A 16,325-nucleotide genomic window follows, 5' to 3' on the forward strand; every position below is an offset into this window, starting at 1 on the left:
ACACAAGCGGAGCCGAAACAAGCATCCTTTCCCCAGCATTTACAATTTTATCTGTTTTTAAATAACGCTCTTGCTACAATTCGTTTCAATGACAAGAGACGCCTATTTAGGACTAATAAAAACTGCAGTTGTAGCAATTAAAAAAAATCCAAAAAACAAAGCAAAAAAAAAACCGACTAGCAGCTGTGGATACATTGATTGAGCGAAATCCTACAGGCAAGGCAGCAGGTCAAACGTCAGAGAAAGTAGTAAAACCAAAATAAGAGAGATCATACTTTTACTTTCATGGAATGAGATAAAAAGTATATTTATACTCTTTACATTTTGTTGTGGCAATCGTTTTGTAATATTAACACATTACTTGTTGAATTTTAGTTAAAATAGCAGACGATCACGACCAAATGCAAAAATGAATCAGGCGTCGACCATCGCAAACCCTCTCTCTCATGCAAACACCTAAAATGACTTTGGATCAAGAAATGGAATTAATTATAATTAATTCCATTTCTTGATCCAAGGTCATTTTAGGTGTTTTTATCTCATTCCATGCAAGTAAAAGTATGATCTCTTTTATTTTGGTTTTACTACTTTCTCAGACATTTGACCAACTGCCTTGCCTGTAGGATTTCGCTCAATCAATGTATCCACAGCTGCTAGTCTTTTTTTTTTTTGCTTGTTTTTTTATTTTTTTTAATTGCTACAACTGCAGTTTTTGTTAGTCCTAAATAGGCGTCTCTTGTCATTGAAACGAATCGTAGCAAGAGCGTTATTTAAAAACAGATAAAATTGTAAATGCTGGGGAAAGGATGCTTGTTTCGGCTCCGCTTGTGTGAAAGCCATACTGATGCTGTTAGCTTGGTTTTCTTTTAATGAACATTATGAAATGATTGTATTAGCGCGTTAACTTGCGTTGATCTCTTTTTTTCTTCTTCCCGGTGTTTCGATTGAACAGGTGGGACTAACAGTAAAAGCGTGTAAGGCGCAGTAGTGCAAGTGAATGATTTCCAAAAAAGTATCACAGTTAAAAAGTAAGACACGCGCAAGATACAAAAAAAAAAAAAAAGATCTCCCTAGCGCGATTTGAACTCGGAACTTTCACGCCGCGACGACAAGTACCGGCGCTTTAACCTCTCGACCACAGCAGAAGGCGCAAGCCGCGGCGCCGGCGGAGGTATATAAAAATACTGCTACCGCTTTTATCTCGTGTGGTTTTTTCTTTATTTTGGCTCCTATTTGCCCTCCCTGGCCGTAACTTTACCTGCCGCTCCTACAGTATAAAGAGGCGGTCAATTAGACTCCAGTTGAAAGTCCCTGCAATCAGTTTCTGCGAGCAAAATCAGGCTTTTGTGCTTGAAGCGATGCGGATCTCTCCGCCATTAGGCAGGGACGCTAGGTACTTCCTTGTCCCCATGGAGCTGGTCACGTGACGTAAAAATCCCCCCTGGCCGCGGCCGCGTCCGCAGCCGCAAGATGAGCAAACCGGCCCTGGTGGATGTCACTAAAGCCTCCTTTGTAATGCCCGTCTAGGAACCTTGACATGTAGTGACGATAACTGTCTCGCCTGGAACTATACATATGTTGAACCTTACGTCATCCTCACAGCTCTACGGCCAGCACATGAAAAGAGGGGAGAGAGGAGCTTTCTATTCAACGGGGCTCTTTTTTGTAGGTTCCAGACGTTGCTATCAACTCCAAGAATCCGGGACACGCCGCTGCTAGAGTTCCTGTATAGCTACCTACGGTAGCAGAGTTGCGCATTCAGCCTCGGCGCGTGGCCGTAGCGCCGGCTTTCCCGCACGAGCTGGATGCTTTGCTCCTCACGTGACTAAATTTGGCGAATAGCGGCGCCGCGCGCGCCGCCGCGCATGGAAAACAGGAGAGGAGGAAAAGGAGGCGTAAAGCAGGGAAACATACGCCGGGGCAAGAGAAACGTCGGCGGAGCGACCGCAAAGGGGGCTTTCTTGCACGCCACCGGATGCTTTGCTCCTCACGTGATGGATCTCGGCGAATAGCGGCGTGGCGGCGCGGGGAAAACAAATAAATGCACAACTCTGGCTCCCGTACGGAGCGTATACAGGAACTCTAGCCGCTGCTTACGGCTTGCGCCATCTCTCGGCCAAAAAAAAATATATATATATTTTTGTAGTACAGTAAAGGTGTATCCACACGACGGACCAAATTGCTGTTTTGGTCCGCGGGCCGCGCATCACGTGATCTTACGTCACCGCTTTTCGAGGTCCGCCGGCGGTCCGCGGCCCGCGCTTGTGAGAAATGCCAAGCGCTTTTCTCGCCCGGACCTTGGCGGCGGACCGCGGCGTTTTTAGTATAATTGAAGTGCTAAGTCTGGCAACAAGCTGACTTTTGTTGTTTGGATTGGAATCTAAATCCAAAGTCGTGTTCTTTTGGCGCCAACTGTTGAAGACGAAGAAGACGAACCTTTTGTTGTGCGACGATGGCGGCATGGTGCGACGATGCAACTTTTGACTTTATCGCGCTCGTGGGGCAATTCCCCGCTCTGTGGGACAATAGATGCATGCCCTTTTCGGTTCACTTAAGTCCTCCTCCTCCTCAATAGTCAACGCCAGGGCCACCGCGGCCAAAAATTTCTTTCGTTCAACCTCCATCTTGGCTCCTTACAAATAGCCTCAAAGCAGCTCGTTGCATGCTTTTGGCGGAGCAGTGAGGTCGAGGGTTAGACCGGCCCGTTCACTCTGTCGTCTGCTCTTTTGGTCCGCCGTGTGGATGCTCATTGCAGCCGGGCGGCCCGCGGGCCGCGCATCACGTGATCAATCGGTCCGCGGCCCGGTCCGTCGTGTGGATACACCTTAAAGAACCCGCGGATTTTTTTGTACTCGGAGGATTATAATATTGACCTAATAGCCCGCCTATTTTAAGAAATTCGATGCCACACGACCATTATATTTTCTTCCTGAATCAATGAACCGGTTTCCATAGACCCCCATTAAAAAAAAAAAAAAGACCATGACATTCACTTCCCAGGAAGAAAATCTTGGCGCCACAGGCACTTTAAGTCAAATACAGTTATTTTATTAATCTTAGCTTTAATTGATTCCAGGAGAGCATTTCGATATTCACGTTCAATCTTGAGTTATCGAGGTCTAAAGTTCTGTGATAATCGAGAGCTTGCAGTAGCGTGAAAACATGGATGGGCCAGCACGGATTTCCCGCTCAAAACATTTTGCGAATATTTACTATTACAACAGGTTAAATATGTATTATTGCGAAAGCATTAACTGTCCCATGGAGTGAAGCCGGCGAAAGACGCCACCCAAATTCCCATTGGCTGAGTGTAACGACACCTAAATTCTCATTGGGTGCGACGCGTCATGTGGCTCCATAGCAACGGGGTCATCGTTGCCGAGGAGCCAGCCAAACTGCTAGCGGCGCACCGGTAAGGGGGAGGGGGTCGGGCGGGTATGCGCTGGGCTGACGTCAGGCCCAACGTTAGGTACAACGTCACGCTTTGAGGTCTAACGTCGTCAACCGGTACGCGCAGATGTTTGACGTGAGGGTGAGACGCGGGTATGCGCTGGCCTGACGTTAGGTGTAACATTACGCTTTAAGGCCTAACGTCGTAAACCGGTACTTTGAGGTCGCCCTAGACGTCGTCCTCAAGGCGTTGTCCTTGAAGTCGTCCTTGAGGTCGTCCTAGATGTCCTCTAGGCGTTGTTCTCGACGTCATCCTAGACGTCGTCATCTAGACGTCGTTCTCGACGTCATCCTAGACGTCGTCATCTAGACGTCGTTCTCGACGTCATCCTAGACGTCGTCCTTGAGGTCGTCCTCTGCGTCGTCCTAGATGACGTCCTTGACGTCGCTCTCGACGTCGTCCTAGATGTCACCCTCGACATTGTCCTAGAGGTCGACCTAGATGCCTTACTTGGCTTCGATCTCTGAGACGTCGTCCTCGACGTCGTCCCATACGTCGTCCTCTACTTTAATACGTGTAGAAGCATTACTAGAAAACATTTCACCCGCGAGACTATACTGCTTTCGCATTTCAATGCATAGCTCGGCATGTATAGCATCACATTCCAGGAGACAATTTGGATAACTAATATAATTATTTTTCTGTGATTTTTTAATCTCGTCCCTTGTGCAATAAGTCGGCTCTGTTCGTTGTGGCGAATAAGTCGGAACGTTTTTTTGGGCAGCTGCCCCTCGCTGAGGAAGCCACACAAATCATCTGAGAAGATTCGTTTTTATCCTGTCACGTACCTTTGTATGCCTATTTATATATTCTGGGAGAATATTTTGATATTAACAATATTTATTTCTCTACAAATTTTTCAATCTGGTCTCTCGCAACAAACGTTGGCTCTCTTTGCTATGGCGACTAAGTCCTAAAGTTTTTTTGGGCACATGCCCCTTGCTGAGAAAGTCACACAAATCATCTGAGAAGATTCGTTTATATCCTATCACGTGCCTTTGTATGCTTGTTTGTATATTACGGGAGAATATTTTGATATTCACAATATTTATTTCTCTATAAATTTTTCAATCTGGTCTCTCGCAACAAACGTTGGCTCTCTTTGCCATGGCGACTAAGTCCGAACGTTTTTTTGAGCAGTTGCCCCTCGCTGAGGAAGCCAAACAAATCATCTGAGAAGATTCGTTTTTATCCTATCACGTGCCTTTGTATGCCTATTTATATATTCGGGGAGAATATTTTAAAATATTAACAATATTTATTTCTCTATAAATTTTTCAATCTGGTCTCTCGCAACAAACATTGGCTGTCTTTGCTATGGCGACTAAGTCCGAACGTTTTTTTGGGCAGTTGTCCCTCGCTGAGGAAGCCACACAAATCGTCTGACAAAAATTATTTTTTCTCCTATTACATACTTCTGTATGCCTATTATTATATCCGAGAGAGCATTTTGATATTTACCATAATTATTTTTCTGTGAATTTTTCAATCTTGTCTTTCGCACCGCAAGCCGCGTGTATTCGCTCCGAGGACTAAGTCCTAAGCACATTTTTGGCAAGTTGCTTTTTGCTCAGGAAGGCAGAAAAGTCGCCTGAGAAGGTTCAGTTGCCACTGCAGCGTAGCTGACTATATATATTACGCTCTGGGAGAGTACTTTTATATTTTGTCTAATAGTGTTTTAGTGAGTTTATGAATACTTCGTACATAAATCTGACTATTTGCTGTAGATACTTAACTTGTATATCGTAAAGTTGTTTTATGTCAAAGTACGCAATTTTCTGTATGTATCCCTGATTCCACAAGACCATCTGAGGTAAGAGCAAACAGATTGTTACTAGACATTTCTGGTTGTCGATATGTGTTCTGGCTGTGGACATGTGAAAAAATCTCTAAGAGTGTTTATTATAAACTTTGTGAATATTAATTTTGATGGTTGACGTCAAACTCGTTGCTGCGAATTATACTAGTGATTGACGTGAAAATAGTTTTAAATGGACATTTTGAAACAGTCCTAGACTTTCATCTTCATCCACCTATACATACCACACTTTCACAATTTGTGCGCCTTAAAAAAAAAAAAAGACAGGGTTCACGATTGAAACAGCAGTCCACAACTGCCAGGGCTCCGTGGGGAATCGGGCAGGAACAGTATCCGTGGGTTTATGTGATGAATTTGTTAAGTCGAAACCTCATCCCGAATCTGTGAGTTGAATAACGTGACGTGTCCGCTCACGCCACTCGGCCGACTCGGCAAGACGTATCTGGTTCTCCGCTCGCAGTGCTTGCTTTTTCGTTTTGGGGAGCGATGGGGACTGGTTCTTACAAGGCTGCGATGTTCAAGTTCGACAAAATGTCGGGGAAGCCAGAGGCATTGTCCCAAGATCGAACACTTCGGCGCTGTCGCTGGGCGCCGCCATGTTGCCGTGGATTTCACTTACTGTTGGTGAGCCGCTAGTGATGATAGCGCGTTCTTCTTGGCTCTTGACTGCGGTTGACTGCGTGTCAGCGCAACTGTTTGTACAAGCATGGTGCAAGCGCTCTTCGCATCGCAACGCGTCCGCTTGCCGCTACGAAACGCACCGCGCTCGAACGCGAATGTGCGTATGGGCCTTCAGACATCTGCGTTTGCTTGGGCTAATCCCCACTGCGTTCGCTTGAGACGGCGCGAGCCGCCATTGTACGAAAATTATCGTAATATCTTTAAAAAAGACGCAGGCGGACGCAACGCAGTTAAACGCTGAACCGGCCTTTAGCGCAAAACACATATGTACGACGAAACCGTCGGATCCGACGTCCGATCCGACGTCCGATCACTGCTCCGACTCGCCGCAAGCGATTATCCGAGACACATGTTTCCGACCGAGCTTGCGACGCGTCGTTCCGACGGTTCCGATCTGCTCCGCCCAGTTCCGTGACCAGTGAGTGTTGCCCGACTTCCTAAGATCGCCCTTCTGCAGTGGAAGGGACAGGCACGCACACGTTCCCTCTGCCATTTTGAGCGCTGAATAAAGCTGTGCGCGGGCTCTCCTCCTCTCCCCGGAAATGCCAAGAAAAGGAAGAGGGACTCGAAACCGGATCCTTGCTCCTGAATAGCCCGCTCCCCGAAACGTGACGTCCTCATGACGTTCCCGCCACCTGCGTCGTCATTGGCCGCGGCTATCCGACCACCGCAACCACCCCTGGACAGTCGGTCGCATGCCGCAACGCCGTTCCGACGCTGCGTGGGACACGACCAAACAAGCTGCGTCCGACCGTCATATTGCCTGATCGGACGCCGGGTCGGACGGTTTCGTCGCACATGTGTTTCGCGCTTTAGCAATATCTCGCGTGTCCTGTGGTATCACAGTGGTTATACACTAGCACATTGCGTCTGTCGGTTTCCTCCGAAGCACGTGAGTGTACTTCCTCCCCTGGACTCCGACACACTCACTTATGATATGCGCGCGATCGTGCCCAATGCCACGTGCCTCGTCACGAGTTTTCAAGCTCGCAACGCCACATGCACTTTTAGCTAAGTGCAATAAACAAAAATAGCTGAGTGGTTTTAACGTCCCATGCTCAATCGGAGGGGACGCCGGATAAAAATCGTGGGTCTGCGTTTCCTCCAGCTCGCGCTTGTCACGGAGAGTGACAAGCGCGAGCTGGAGGTGGAGCTTCTCCTGCTGGACTTCTCGGTGAGGTTCAACCCTTGGTACCACCTGGGTGCCTTCTGTACTACCTGATGCCGATTATTCACCGCGCGCTCGGTATGAGTTGATATTACGAGAGCGCCAGAGTGCTTCATGCCCCAGTAGACTTCCGGTGATGTATTTATTTGTTCATCTGCAATGCAAAGCGTGCTTCGCGTTACGGATTATACCTTTATATGAATTTGCTTGCGTTCCGGGCTCTACAGGAAACAAAAGGACGCAAAAAAAAAATTAAACGAAGATGAAAACCGGAAGCGCGCATGAGTTTGCCAATAGTGGGCGGTTGTGAACTTGTTTACAAACAGACAAATATGTAGTTGACACGATTCTGCCACCGTTTCACGTCCAAAGCCATACTTGACTTCATCTTAGCATTGAAAAAAAGATTGGGGTGTATCTATGTTTACACAGCTTAGAACTCGGTCTCCTCAACGGGTGACGAGTCACCCAGCTGTAGATGATAAATTTAGCCAGTGCAGTGCAACCGCTATGAGCCTTTAACGTGCATCACTCATGCAGCAGTGGTGCACGACCGGACGCCGGTACGATGCTCATCCAGATCTAAACGGGCAGAGGTGGGGACTTAGCCCATGATCCTGGGTTCTCCAGCGCGAACTTTCGCTCCATGTACTCCGAGCTGGTGTGCTCTAGCACACTCAACCACCGATCTCCGTTTTTTTTTTTTTTTTTTTTTTTTTTTTTTTTTATTACATGGGAGAGGAAGTCGGCCACCGATCCCTCCAATCTTAGCATGGACTAACTCTAAAGGCTGTGCACGTGTGCGCGGGTACCATTGGCCGCCCCGACTGGCCCTCGCTGCACGAGCGCTCGCGCAGCCGCCGAGGAGTGACCCAAAACAATTAGCTCGCGCCTTTACCATGCATGGCTAAACATAGTCAATGCTAAGGTAAGACGAACTTCAGCTCGTTCCAGAAGACCCTGTCTAACACACTTTAAAGATAACAATGAGAAAGCCCAGCCTCAAACAGACACCTGCGCATTAAAGCACCATTCGTTTTACTACAGTACACTAAGAATCGGGGTAGTGTTTGGACCGCCGCGGCTCGGCAATGGGAGCATGTGAGGCTGCGCGAGTATAGACAGCAATCGCGGCCCTGCAGTCGATAGGGCTGCAGAAAGTCACCGTAGTCCACACGTCCCGCCGCACGCGCAAGTGCACGCGGTGCACGCGCACAACCACGACCATACTGACCTTACTGTCAATGCTGTGTGGTCGGCCTTCCACGATTGGCCCAAAAGCTGACTATGACGTCGAAAAGGGTATGCCATCGACGGAAATAAGAGGAATGAAAGAACTTTAATTTCGACGGTGTTGGCAGTGTTGCTTTGAGAGCGCAATGATTTCAGGCTTCCACCATGCTATTTACAAACACCATCGAACTTGTTGTTCGCAAGGTAATGACGCCACAAGGGGGAACTATAGGAGGGCGCCACCAAAACACCTTGCCGCTAATCGCGATCTACACCACATGCCTCACACGAGCCGCTCCGGTCCCAAGACTACCTTTAATTCTAGTTCACTGAAGTTTTTACCTTATATGCGAGCAAAGCCGAAGCTACACGCGCAATCATGCTTCGTGAAACAATTCCTGCACGAGCGGGCGTGCGAGGTAAGAACACCCAGCGCGTTCGGCTCGCGCTTCTAGCTTCAACTTTGCTCGTATACATAAGACGAAATTCTCTATGGTGTATATTTTTCGCTTTAAAGGGATACTACAACGAAATTTCGACGCTCATTTTTTGGTCTATATGTGTTCAAAAAAGCACCATCAAATCGAACATACCAATATCTTGTTAAAAAAGTCACGGAAAGGAATTTTAAAACGAATTAAACGATTGGCAAAGACCACCTGGTGGATGTCGCTAACACCTCGCTTGTAATGCCCGTCTGGGAACCTTGGCAGCTAGTGACGGAGGTTGTTTCGCCTCCGGCCACAACGAGAGAAGAGGGGCAGGAGGAACTCCCCTCTTCCCGAGAATGCCTTTTGTGTGTCGCAGAAGTCGCTATTGTCCCCCTACAAGATTATAGAAGATCAACCCGTCATTCAAAATTCGTACAAAAGCAGCCGCTTCGGTGGCTGGAACGACTAGGCAATCCTCTCGACGTCAGCCTCGCCGTAGCTTTGCTCGTCTTGAGACGACCTACGTCACGATTGCGTTGGATGTCACGTGGTCTCCGCTGGGCCTTCTCCGAGCGCTTGCCAGAGTGGGCCATTTATAACGAAAAATATAGCCACTAGGCTCAAAATACAAACGTGCGATTGTCATTTACGGATATTGTGGGTCATATTCAACTTATTTTTGAACACGATGGGAATATTTCAAATTTCGTTGAAGTATCCCTTTAAAATGCGCACTGGCCGCCGGATCGAATTCGCATTTCAAGCGCGCGAAGCAAGTGAACATTTAGCGCTTCTGCGCTATGCGTGCTCAGCTCTGGCCTTGGATAGTTCCGAGGTCCCGAGCCGTCTTTAGCACAGTACGACCTTGCGGCATTACATGATGCTTCCTCTTCGGATCCGAAGATTGGCGGAGCCGCGGAGGAGGCGGAAAGGAAAGCAGATAGGAGTTTGGAAACGTAATCCGCTTAAAAAGGAGGGGGGGGGGGGGGGGGGACGATTTCAGACTTCGGTCAGACATTTGTGGAAGCTACCCTCTGACACTTCTAAAGTAAAGAACACAAAACCAATTTCACCTGCGTATCCTAGCTTTTGTGTAAAAAAAGAGATAAACATTGGCATTTCTGGCACCCTTACACTCACTCCCAGTCTTCAGGGTCACACTTGCTCCCCCTCCTAGTGACATAATTCGGGGTGCCGTATGCTTCTCGCTTGCTCTCTCGGAGAACGCTTACTCTCCCTTTCTCTGCTGACATTAGCGGGCGGTATGCTGCAGCTTTGAGGCGAGCTGGGTCACGTAAGTTTTTCGCTGTACTTCCTTCGGCTGCCACTCGCGGCTGGAGGTGGGGGAAAAAGCTCGACTTTGTGTTTGCGATTATGTGGAAAGATGTTTTCTATATCCTCCGGGACACGATAAACAACGTAAAAATGACGAGATGCAAATTCTTTTAATCTTAAAATCGTTGCACCTCCCGCCCCTTTAAAGCCCCATCAGGTTTTAAATGTAGCGAACGTGCAGCCCTTTGAAGATCGTGGCGACACAACGCACCACAGAGCTAGATTTCAGACGCCGTGCTCTACCCAGCAGTGACGCGCGGCACGTGCCTCGAGCATTTCTACAACAATGAATGGCGACACTTTTCCCACGATAGAAGGGCTTTAATTCCGCTCGGGCTTGGACGCCACGTGTCGTCACGCAATGAAACTAAAGCGAATGTCTCGGATTCCTGGCATTGATTTACTGTTTTTGATGATGTTGAGCAATTTTCTAATTAAAACAATGCCCTTAAACACAATGCTTAAAAAGTTAATAACGCAAAAGTAATTAACACTTTAATTGTTCCGGACTTTAACTTAAATTTTCCTAAATGTACCCTGGCCCAGGATCAAAACGACACAAGTCTTTGTATATATATATATATATATGTATATATACAACCAAAGATTTTTTTAACTTGCATTTTCAATTTGAGGTACTTTTTTATTTTATCTTGGGATATGTTTGGAGCGTTGCTATTATTTTGCTTATAATGTAGAGCAACAATTGTATATGCAGATAATTGGTATACCTATGTGAATATTAGTAGAAAAAATTCCAATGCTAGGTATTTAAAGGGGCACTGACACCCCAAAGGTCGTATTTATTTTTATTGTCTAAAACGATGCAAGTTGCAATCATAGACACGCAAAAAAAACCGCATCGCGAAAAAAAAACTTCCCGCGCGCGCGCGCCTTTTTATTTTTGGCTTTTGATTTTCCCGCCTCTCGCCTCCTCGCTTCTTTTGATCGGTGACGTCAAAAATCAGGAAATTTAGAAGCTTTGTAGGCGACATCTCTATAACATTTAATTACGGCAATCCTAAAACATGTTTTTTAACGCAATTGCGAACGCACTACGGCCCTTCTTTTTGAAATACCAAAAATCGGGAGTTCGTTGTGGTGCCGTCTCCTGGATTTGTATCCTCCAACGGAAAACAGGCGACACCGCTCAAAACCGGTCCGCCGGAACGCCGCCGCTCGCTCCTTTCCTCCTCGCTTTGGGTCGCCATGGCAACAGCAGGGAGTGGTGAAAGAAAGGGGACTCTCAGGTCTCCGCAATTTTTGACGTCAAGGCACCGGCGCCGATCGCGCGGGAACTTCGAATTCGGCATTTGGAAATTGTTTTTTTACTTCACGAATACTGAATTCCCAAATTTCAAATTTTGAGGGTAATGTCCCGGCATCGTTTTCAATCGTTTCGGATAATAAAAAAAACTATGATTTTGATGTGTCAGTGCCCCTTTAAACACCACGAAATAAAAAATAATAGGAATTCGAAATGTAAAAGTAGCCAAATTTATGCTTTTCGAAGCGCTATACTTTAGAAGGAAATAAAATAACGCAACACGCCTCCTTTATGAAAACGTGGTGATATTGTGTAGAATGCTTCGCCTACATAATAACAAAAACAAAGATCTTTTCTTTTAATGCATGTTGAAGTTGCGGAATTTTTTACCTTGACACATGTTTGAAGCGCCATTGATAGTTTAATTCATAAGCTAAAGCATTAGTTTATATATAGATGATATATCCTTTTGAGGAAAGTATATCAGAAAAAACCGAACAGTAAAGCTTAAAAAAGGTACAATATCAATATCAATATTGGGTAAAATGTCAATGTAGCCAATATGTCCGTTTTGAAGCGCTATATTTCAGACGAAGACAAAAAATAATGCAGCATGTCTTTCATTTAAAAACACGACGATGTGGTTTAAAATGCTTCACCTAATTTTTTTTTTTTTTTTAATTCAAAGATGGGTGTTTTTTTTCGCACGTGGAAGTTTCGAAACTTTTGACCTTAGAACATGTTTGAAGTGCTGTAAAAAGTGCCTTTATAAACTACTAGACCAACAAATTATATACAGACGGTACCCCCATGTGAACAATATTGGAAAAAAAAATTAAATGCTATATCTTAAAAAAAAATTATGGAATAATAAGTAAAAAGATTAAACTTAAAATGTCAGAGTCAAAGGTGTTTGTGAATTTATGACTGGCAATATGTAGGGTGTCTAAAATGCGGAGGCTAAAATAAGCAGCTCAAATCGGCGCCTGCAGTTAGCAACGTGAACTTGTCGTCAACGGTGTATTTCAGAGATGGATTTAACATTGTGAAACTACGAGGCGGAACTCCATTTTCGTAAAACAATATGGCGCCAAACTTTTGCCATGGTCAACGGCGGACGGCGATGCAGACGAACGAGTCCAGTGGTGGGGCGCGTTTGGCCCACGTCTCTGGAGCTCAAGATTACATGTTCCGGCAGGAGAAACTTTTTTTTTTCTTTTAATTGCCAGCGATTTTTATTTTTAAGGTCCTATAATCAGCCAGTTTGACTACGCCACCGCTTCCGCCAAGCATCGAGGGAACTTTAGTCTTCCTGCACGTGCGACAACCCCGCTAGGGCACTGCACGCCTGTAGCACAAGATGGCACGAACCCTCGCATGCACTGCCGTCTGCCTCCAGTGAACTAAAGTTATGGCGGCGTCATGCATGCGCAGACAGCTTAGTGAAATCGGTCTGTTCATTATGTGTATACGGAGTTGGTGAGGGGATCGGTCTGTCACATAACTATACTTCACCTCCAAATTTAGCGAGGAAACTGGATTGGCGTCTAAGTGAGAGGGGGTGAATTTTCCCGCTCTTTTTATCAACTGACTGAGCTGGTGTACAAGTCACGTGACGTCAATTCTCAGCTATATTTAGGAGGTGCAACTGAAGTGATGTTTTGGCCACATTACGTGAATTTTCCCGCTAAATTTAGCGGGGAAACTTAGTTGAAGGGTAGGTGTTGTGCCGTCGTTTTCTCCAAAGTGTATAGGGCACGTGACGTCAGTAATGACGACACCTTTCCCCCTAAATTTGGCGGAAAATGCACAGACGAGCGGACGTACGAACAGACACAATTTAGGAATGGCGGGTAGCGCAAAAAAACAACATTTCAAGCTCTAAAAAGGTATAACGTTTTGAGTTGTGGCATTTAGCCAGGTGAAGCTTTAAGCTCAGTGCCACGGCGCAGGAAGTTTTCTTTTTTTAGATTTAAACATATGATCAGTTCCGTCATTCATGGATTGCAGCGATGGCTCTCCTAAGTGCTCTGCGGAAGAGCAGACGCTGCAGAATGTTTAGAGTGTTGGAGGAAGTATAGACACCGCACTGGGTTCAGCTCAAGACAGTGATTTTTTTCAATATCTTTTTTTGCAGACTGTGACTCTGCCTAACATTTTTTACCTCAAGTACCGCTCCTACGAAAATGCTGATGGCCTCGGAGGCACCGGGGAGTGTGTCTCCATACGATTGGTGAACGCAGACCAAGAAACCAAGACCGCGACGAGCACAATCCAATACTGGGACGCTAAGAAGTCATTGTAAGTATACACTTTCCCCTGGCTACCCTTCTTTGTTTCGCCTGATTACAAGGAACTGACTTTATAATTTAGGATAAAAAAGACCGTGCATGTCACGCTGGCTCCTTCAGACGGCAGCACAGGCGGCGACACCATCCAAATGGTTGATACGGAAGGAGTTGACAAATGTAAGCCGGAATTTCTTACTTTATTTAAAATCTAGGTATCCATACCGTACACTCTCAGAAGAAAAAAAAAACGGTATATTCTTGCACACCTTGCCCTATATACGACACCCCAAAACTTCAATTCGACGCACAGAGCGCTGACTTCGAACAGACGGCCTCAAAATTTACGAGGTACTTGAGAACAGTGAGATATACCACATTAAACAGCTAAAGTATGTATCGAAAACTACAGAAAAGAAACACTGAGGTTTTGCAGTAATTCGAAGAAAACCGCGATAACTTTTTGTTTTTTTGTAGTGAATAACACGTACATTAGCTACTTCAATAAGTTTTACCACTCGGCTATCAAGCCGACTGTTAAAGTTGGGAACGACGGCTCGACGTCAGTGTGCTCTACGTCGAACTGAAGTTTTGGCGTTTCGTATTAGCCCCGAGAGCGAACACTAGCGTCGCTGCGGTCGCCGCGCCCTCATTGGGTGAGGTGTACCGTGATGTCAGGGAGAGGACTCCGCTCCGCGGTCTTGCATCGGCTCGCTTCCCAGCACCGGTTTCCTGGTTCGGCGTTGTGTTCCGCAAGCTCTTCGAAGAGCTGGACTTCGTTTACCCGGTGTACAGGACGTTGAGTTAGGCCGATATTGACGTGCTTCCGTACATTTCATAAGCCTGCTTGTCCCTTTTACCTTTAAAATTAGGTTACAAATCCCGAGAGCTATTGGTGGAGGCAATTCCAGCGATGAACCTCCCCGTCCGTCCACACGACACAAGGCAATCTTGCGAGGGGTCGGTGAAGTGGTGGCGCAAGTGTTTCAGACGCTGAAATTCTGTTCCTCGCACGTTCATGATTTAGGACGATATTACATCCCACTTTCAAGGCATTTGAAGTGGCATTTATATCATGGGCCTTTGGGTGGTCGGCAAATTAGCTCGCGACCCCGACTCTGCGCTGTCACTCTGCATGCGCTGGTTCACAGAAAAAATTGCGTTGTGTGTATGTTTATACAGCCTAGAACTTGGTCTGCCTCACATGGGGCGACGAGTCTCCGAGCTGTAGATGAGAAATTGAGCCACTGCGGTACAACCGCTAGCCTGGGGTCTTTAACGTGCATCACGCAGTAGTGATACACGACCGCACGCCGGTACGATGCTCATCCAGATCGAAACGGGCAAGGGTGGGGCTCAAACCCAGGATGCCTGGGTTCTGCAGCGCGAGCTTTCGCTCCACGTGCTCCGAGCTGCTGTGCGCTAGACCACTTGGCCACCGATCCCCCTTGGTTCACAGATCTTTTTGAAGGCCCTGCGTCTGATGATCTTTGAAGTGCTCGTGAAACAGGTTTTTTTACATAAATGTAGCTTCTTCGTGAATTGATTATATAGTTTATACACGTATGAAGGCATATTTCTTAGGAGATGCGCAAGTGGAAATTAGATTGTATGGTAGCAGCAAAAACGGCGGAATCGCCCCCAGTTGCCTGCATGATATGTATTGAACTGCCCAAAATATGCAAAGCAATAGGGCCGTCACTTGAAATGCTTATACTTATTCCTGACATTCTTTATACCAGCCTTGGGTCTTCGGAAATTACACCGTTCTGTCTGAATTGTCATTTCCAATTAAAAGAGACACTGCTGCAGGTCCCCAAAATCTTCCTCAGCCTACAAACTCCCTACAGCTGTACTCTCTGACAACAGAGGAAAACAGGAGTAAAAGCAAGCATTCGAACGCCTGTCCAGTGGTAGGTGCAGCACCCGTTTTCACCTCAAGAACCGCAGTAAAACAAGTCCGACTCCTCGCGGACCATTACTGAGTTCCCCCTTTATGTTGATAATTAAGATATATTCGAGTGATAAGGTAACATAAGAGTGTTATCTTATCAGAACGTAAACATTTCAAACACCAGAAGCAACGCTTTTTTCTTCCACGACCAAAAATCGTAAAAACTACTTCGCCGCGCGTACGAACAATGCGCGAAAATTGTTTTTTTTTTTTTTTTCGAGGTGAAAACGGGTATAGTAGCAGAAAACGTAGAACCTGTGAAGGGCGACAGTCTGCATCAGAAAATGTTCTGGTATTTTAGTCAATTCGATTTAAGTAAAATCTCGATTTTAGGGCTTAAAGGGATACTTCAGCGAAATTTGAAATATTTCCGTCTTGTTCAAAAATAGGCTGAATATGATCCACAATATCCGTAAATGACAATCGCACGTTTATATTTTGAGCCTGGTGGCTGTATTTTTCGTTATAAACGGCCCACTCTGGCAAGCGCTCGGAGAAGGCCCAGCGGAAACCACGTGACATCCAATGCAATCGTGACGTAGGTCGTCTTAGGACGAGCAGAGCTACGGCGAGGATGACGTTGAGAGGATGGCCTAGTCGTTCCAGCCACCGAAGCGGCTGCTTTTGTACAAATTTTGAGTGACGGGTTAATTTTATATAATCTTTTAGGGGGACAATAGCGACTTCTGCGACACACA

The 16,325-nt window shown here is 46.2% G+C and overlaps 1 protein-coding gene across 3 annotated transcripts in view; it reads left to right on the top strand.

Moving 5' to 3' along the window:
• LOC115320984 (male-specific histamine-binding salivary protein-like) overlaps nt 1-16,325 on the top strand; it is a 115,123-nt gene that overhangs the window by 38,917 nt on the left and 59,881 nt on the right. For all 3 annotated transcript variants that reach the window (XM_040216480.2, XM_040216479.2, XM_040216481.2), the window contains exons 3-4: nt 13,523-13,686; nt 13,759-13,853. In XM_040216480.2, the coding sequence (XP_040072414.1) occupies nt 13,523-13,686; nt 13,759-13,853 (259 nt within the window). The remainder of the gene's footprint in view (nt 1-13,522; nt 13,687-13,758; nt 13,854-16,325) is intronic.

This window comes from Ixodes scapularis, unplaced genomic scaffold (genome assembly GCF_016920785.2).
Source record: "Ixodes scapularis isolate PalLabHiFi unplaced genomic scaffold, ASM1692078v2 PGA_scaffold1__304_contigs__length_218370807, whole genome shotgun sequence".
Lineage (NCBI taxonomy): Eukaryota > Metazoa > Arthropoda > Arachnida > Ixodida > Ixodidae > Ixodes > Ixodes scapularis.